Here is a 6,532-nt window from a genome sequence, read left to right as displayed (position 1 = left end):
GTATTGAATTTCTCCAGCTGCAGTAGCCTCTACACACACACACACACACACACACACACACACACACACAGAGTACAATGTATATATTCATTTCAAAATCCAAATTTTATTTTAATTTTTTTTCAGTTTTAAATTAGATTCTGAATCCCCAGATCTTCAATGTGGTCTGAGACTTTTGGACCCTGCTGTAAACAGATTACATGTCTTAAAATATAAGCGAGCGAGTGAGTTGGATTAACCTGGGCCACTTTGATGAATTCACTGATGACAGTGGCTCTCTGCTGAGCTGTAGGCTTACTGAGAACCATGATCTGGATCCACTGGGAAACACTGTTAAACAGAGTAATGAAACGCTCCAGAATGGGATTATCCACCGTGCAGCCGTGCATCACGAAACTGTGGTAGTCCTGGAACTGAGGGGGAACGGATTTTTCATTTGCAATATGAACTCAGACTCGAGGTCATGCTATTATGAGCACAAAGACACGACTAAATACTGCATCTATAAATTAAGAGACTTACCAGAATTTTGCAAAATGATTTGTACTCCATATACGTTAGGTGTTCAGCCAGGGTGGACGCATCCAGGTGGTCAAAAAGAAGAGAGGTCTTGCGTTTTTTCTGGACAGTTTCATCCAGTTGACGTCGCCATTCGTAAGATGGACTACAGGCAAAACAAACAAAACATTGTATTTCTGTTCCTTGTCCCGTATGCCTAAATATTATTAAGTACGCAACTTTTTCTATTATATTGGATTATATTAACAGGTCAGTGACATGACACTCTAGATCTATTAATATATATATATATATACACACACACACACATACATACATATTTGAAAAACTGTGTTTTTCTGTTCTTTGTCAAATCAAATCAAAGTTAGTGTGTTGTAACCAACATCCAACATAGAAAACCCTTTTAATATCACCATGAAATAAGAAATAACTTAAAAAGTTGAAGTAGAATTTTTCATGAAAAGAGTTATTTTATATAGGTTTATTTAACCCCCCACATTCTCCAGCCCTCTGTATCAAAGGAGCAGCGGTTTGGGTGAGTTCTGTGCCCCTGTGACTCACATGCTGTCTATGTCGATGAGCAGACTTCGCCTCACATCTCCATTCTGCTCCAGTCGCTCTTTCAGACCGCGGATCTGCTCAGCCAGAGCGGGGTTCAGGTCAAACTCAGCTGGGAACTCAGATATCCAGTACCTGACAGAGAAAGGGAGACGGAAGACAGAGAGAGCTATGACACTGAGTAGCTGTGCATGAAATAGGTCTAGGCAAGACATCAGTAGGACGAGTATTTTCGGTGAATAGTCTTGCCTCAACTGCTTTATGTGAATTCACAATACACCTCTATGATACAACCCAGCTGCCTTATGTCAAAAAGCATCCACATCTTTACAAGAAATATGCACTGCACGGCCAGATAGTATGTGGACTTCAAAATGCATGCATTTTACATTAATAGGGAGTTCTCCTTAAGGAGGCGTTCACACATAACACGTTTTTGCTGCTTTTCCAGTTTTTTTATGTTAACACGCACTAGAAGGACGTCTTTGAACACTCCGCTTACATATAACGTCTTCTGCAGCGTCTCACTTTGACACTGCAATCTAAAAACGTGCCACTGAAGTCTCAATACCGTGCATTTTTTTCCATTCCACTGCCCTGCATCTCGCATTTTTAAACGCAAAAACGTGTTCTGTGTGAATGGCCCCTAAGGAAATTTGCAAGCTGTGAATGTCAATATAAATGATTGGGCGAACACAGCATGCAGCGTGTTTAAATAATGGTTTTGGACCATTAAATGGCCTTCTTCTTCTAGTTAACGTTTTCTGTCACACATGTTCTCTTAAATGTTTTAACAAATTACAGCACTTACATTTTTTTTGACTCCACTGTCCATGAACATTTCTTGAGGCAAAAGCTATTCGGTTTATGGGTTGTTTGTGCACTCATATTACCACATATAGGTTAAAGTGCAACTTGCAATATGGCAAAATAAGTCCTGCATTCTAAATAGAACATCCAATAGCCAATTGGTAAGGTTATCGGATCACTGCTGTTAGAAGTTCAATTTGCTATAGAAACAGTTAGAAACTTAGGACTGCACATGTGCATTGGCTGGTCCAGCCCGAAATAAAAGCTTTTTTATATGCAACATTTATGAGAAAGTTCATGTTAGATTTTGTTGTTGATTTGAAATATTTTATTTAAAGAAATAGTTCATCCATGTTGGTAACCAAACAGCTGACAGTAGCCATTGACAAAAAAACACTATGTCAATGGCTACCGTCAACATTTGGTTACTAACATTCTTCCAAATATCTTCTTTTGTGTTCAACCCCAGCAGGCACACAACGTCATAAGACGTTGATATTTGGTTAAATTTCGGTTGCAACGTTGGGTGACCAAAATTCAACGTCAATTCAACATCTAATGTCAATTTGATGTCCAATACCGACGTCAGCTGACATTGATATTTGTTGTTTTTAGGTTGTGTAACCAAAATCCATCATTACGTCAAAGTGAATTTGGTATCCGATTTTCATTCTCAACCAAAATGCAAAGTATGTATTTTTGGGTAAACTGTCCCTTTAAATGTAAGCGTGGCAAGCAGTTTTTGAGATTTCAGGATTTCCCCATTCGGGTAGATAGGACTTGGTCTTGGATGCCTAAAATAGGCTTTGAAAGGGACTTTGGTCTAATCTAACACCTCATCGTTTCATACTGAGTTTCGTAACACAGGGTTAAAAGCAGCGCTAACCCCCTTGTGAAACATTGCTTTTAAAGCAGGGTTTAAAAATATGATAACCCAGGCATGAAAAAGCCCATTTAAAGCCCTTTGGAGGGGTATTGTGATACTGAAAGAGAAAAGGCAGGTGCCACTCTTATTATAAAGCTTTGAATATGATTTACGGCTGTATTCTGTACTTGATTTCATGCACCTGTTACTAATGGGTTTATCTGAAACAGCCGAACCTTGGATGTCTTCAAGCTTTTAGCCATGTAGTATATGTATAGTTATTATAAAAAATAAATAAATAGGTGAACAAATGGCTTTTTAACCTACTTGACAAGGTGACAAATCTGAGACTGGCGAATTGCAGAACAATCCTGTTCCTGAGACCTGTAATACTGTCAAGGTAGCTCACTTCATTACTATTATCGGCTGTTAGGAGAGTGATGGAAACAGTTTGTGATGCAGTCAGCCCTCTCTATAAATGACAAACCCCACCCATGACCGCATGTACTAAGTGCTAAATGTCTAGCAAAAAAGCCGGCCTGTCACCTCTGAAACTAAATGTACAAAGACTTGTATTTCTTTTCAGGTATTTGACATTAATGCTAGTTTTTCGAAATACAGAGTCCTGAGAAAGTCTAATGTGACAGGTCTGCTGAAGGAGGATACTTGTGCAGGAGTTTCTTAGCTAGGTCACTGGATGACAGGTACCAGGGATGCATGGTAAGAAAGATTCGCACGAGAGATGGCTCGTTCAGAACGCCTTCATTGTCTGCGAAGAAGATAGAAAACCAGACATTTGCACATTAATTACCATGAATCTATTAGCCTATGACTTTCATTTAATACTCAGTTTGAAAATGTATATATATATATATATATATATATATATATATTTATTAGTGCTGTCAAAAGATTAATCGCAATTAATTGCATCCAAAATAATTTTTAGTTTATATAATATGTGTGTACTGTGTATATTTATTATGTATATATAAATATATACACATATACAGTATATATTTTGATGCTTTTACATGTATATATTTATATCTATATAATTTATATTATATATAAATATATTTAATACATTTACATTTATATTTAGTCATTTAGCAGATGCTTTTATCCAATGAGTAAGTAATGACTCAACAAAAGAGCAATGCTATGCAAGTGCTATAACAAGTCTCAGTTAGCTTAACGCAGTACACATAGCCAGGTTTTTTTAACTAGATATTTTCTATTTTTTGGACCATTTTCTGTAAACCCTAGAGATGGTTAGTTAGAGGGTCAAATAAAGATGGAAGAGATGTGTTTTTAGAAGATGATTCTTGAAGATGGTGATATATAAACATAACATATTTTTCTGAAATATATACACATGCATGTGTGTGTTTTTATATATACATAATAAATATACAGTACACAGTACACACACATATATTATGTAAACAAAAACTTTTATTTTGGATGCGATTAATCATTAAGTTAACTTCAACCAACGAGTCCAAAGCTAAAGTTCAGCTAAAAAATATCTTTGTCTTTCCCACGTTAAAATGTATCAAGTAAAATGTAATAATGAATCATTTAATGGCTTTGCAATGAAAGCATATTATGTAAAACACATTTATTTTTTACTAAATGCACATTATTATAAGTCAGGCCTAAAATACAAAATTTTATAGTAACAGTGCTTCATTTCTCTATCCACCAGGGCGTCGAATTGGCTTGAAAAAAACTGAAGACGCCTGAGCTAGAGAAATTAACATGAGAAACACTGAAGAGGTTTGAAGAATGTCAAGAAACAGACACAAATGCATACAGTTGAACAAGCCAGTGTTGTTCCGACTGGCTGATCAGAGGGTTTACACAAGAGAAGGAGGAAGCAAATATGACCACTGACCAAAGGCTTTGATGCAGGCTTCCACCAGCTCATCCACGCTGGCTGACTGATCCAATGAAACGCTCTCCATCCCTTTCTACTTCACTGTTCTCCACAGCCCCTCCTTCTCCCCCCCCACTTAATTTTCCACTCCTCTCTTTGATCCCTCTCTTTTTCAGTCTGAAAACGAGACAACGCCATGCGCGGCAAAGGAAACAGAATCAATAAAGCAGAGAATGGTTCAGATGTGAGAGGTGTCGCTGGTTTTTCATTTTCATCAAAAGCAGACAAATCCTGGTCACACATGGATAATACGGTGGACAAGACTCATGCGGCGAAAAACAAGGTGCATAAAAGAAAAGAAAAAAAAATCAAAGATCCATAGGAACTGTTTTCAGACAACAGTAGAAGAAAAAATAAGCCTTAGAAAGATTTTCAAAGGAACTTACCCGTTGAATCCGGCATCAATGGTCAAACAGTGATCATCTTTGAAAATAGAAGTGCTAATGAACGCTGGGCTTCAGTGGAGCCTCTCTACCCATGTACTGAAAACCACAGAGGGCCTCACTGGGGTTCACTCTGAGTACAGCTGCCTGTAGACTCAGTTTCCTGTCAGTTGAGAAATTTACAGCTGTTGCATTTCCTGTTCATAATGTTTCGAGACTTTTTTGTCACATTCACAACAAAAAGGGGTGGAGGACAACGGGTGAGAAAAAAATGTAAAGAGAAAAAAATGTAGTTACAACTAAATTCTTAATACATTTTTGTATTGGTTCCAGTAAAAATATCCAAATGTCTAAAAATATCTAAAGACAAACTTAGGTGAGAACCAAAACTGTATAAGATACGAAGTCATGTTTCAGAGAACATATCTTGATTTATTTTTCTTCCTGTTGCAGAGTGTTTCCTCACTGGCAAATAGTTTTTAATAAGTTTTATGCTTGAAACAAGAAATATAAAATATTATCAAAAAATACACACACACGTGTATAAATATGTTATTTTAAAACAAATGATCATAGCTTATGAAATTTTGCTTCTAAAGTAAATGTAACTTTCATTTTATAAATAAGAAACAAGAAATACTGTATATATTATCTATCTATCTATCTATCTATCTATCTATCTATCTATCTATCTATCTATAATAGAAACTTATTTAATAATTGATTAAAACATTCTAGTTTATGCAATTTTGCTTCATTTAATGATAACTCTGCATGTGACTTTGTTTGCTTTAATGGTAAATCAGAGCATCACAGAACTGTGCTTATAAAGCATGGACACAAAAGTGTCCAGTGTGTCCACAATCCTCACTGCTTATGGGATTACATTTGTGTCAATTAAAATGAATGTAATTTTTCAAGAAACTTAAGAAAATATAAATTGAAACTGAATAAAATGTCTTTGAAACTGAAAAAAAAATTAATGCAGGCAAAATCTTTGACTTCGTTTTTAATACACTGCATGTTTTCCCTTCTTTCATTCGCTGATCTGTACTTACAAATGCGCTTCCGCAGTTTTCATTTATGCTTCTAAAGTTGTCATTTACGCTTCTAAAGTTTTAGTTTACGTTTCTAAAGTTTTCCTTCGCCATTCTGACACAAATCTCTCGTGGGGGTGGGGCTAGCAGCAGTGTGTTCTCATTGGCTACTGAGTTTTTGATTGACAGCTTCTTGACCTAGAAAAGAGAAGGCGTCAATATTGCCTTGCCAGTGTGGATGTGAGCATCTCTTAGCAGCTTCCAATTTCATTTTAGTGATATAAAGTTAGGGGTTTTGTTTTTGAATTCAATCTGTATTTATCTGTTGCTACTACTCGGTCAACATAAGCTTTTAGGTGCACGAGGAATCAATCGCGAGAGAAAAAGAAGGTCATATTGAGGTTTAATTATTAAAGTA

At 36.3% G+C, this 6,532-nt stretch overlaps 1 protein-coding gene across 1 annotated transcript in view; it reads right to left on the bottom strand.

The window, feature by feature from the left end:
- The window catches only part of LOC107560656 (RAS guanyl-releasing protein 2-like), a 12,620-nt gene extending 7,341 nt beyond the window's left edge, over positions 1 to 5,279 (bottom strand). The window contains exons 1-7 of the mRNA XM_016244891.1: positions 5,081 to 5,279; positions 4,653 to 4,811; positions 3,419 to 3,521; positions 3,080 to 3,136; positions 1,081 to 1,212; positions 523 to 664; positions 240 to 413 (exon numbers count right to left, since the gene is read on the bottom strand). Coding sequence (XP_016100377.1) covers positions 240 to 413; positions 523 to 664; positions 1,081 to 1,212; positions 3,080 to 3,136; positions 3,419 to 3,521; positions 4,653 to 4,722 — 678 coding nt within the window. The 5' untranslated portion in view covers positions 4,723 to 4,811; positions 5,081 to 5,279. The remainder of the gene's footprint in view (positions 1 to 239; positions 414 to 522; positions 665 to 1,080; positions 1,213 to 3,079; positions 3,137 to 3,418; positions 3,522 to 4,652; positions 4,812 to 5,080) is intronic.
- Positions 5,280 to 6,532: the final 1,253 nt, after the last annotated feature.

This window comes from Sinocyclocheilus grahami, unplaced genomic scaffold (genome assembly GCF_001515645.1).
Source record: "Sinocyclocheilus grahami isolate Dianchi unplaced genomic scaffold, SAMN03320097.WGS_v1.1 scaffold738.1, whole genome shotgun sequence".
Lineage (NCBI taxonomy): Eukaryota > Metazoa > Chordata > Actinopteri > Cypriniformes > Cyprinidae > Sinocyclocheilus > Sinocyclocheilus grahami.
The sequence above is the reverse complement of the archived record's forward strand: the minus strand, read 5'-3'. Positions and strand labels throughout refer to the sequence as shown.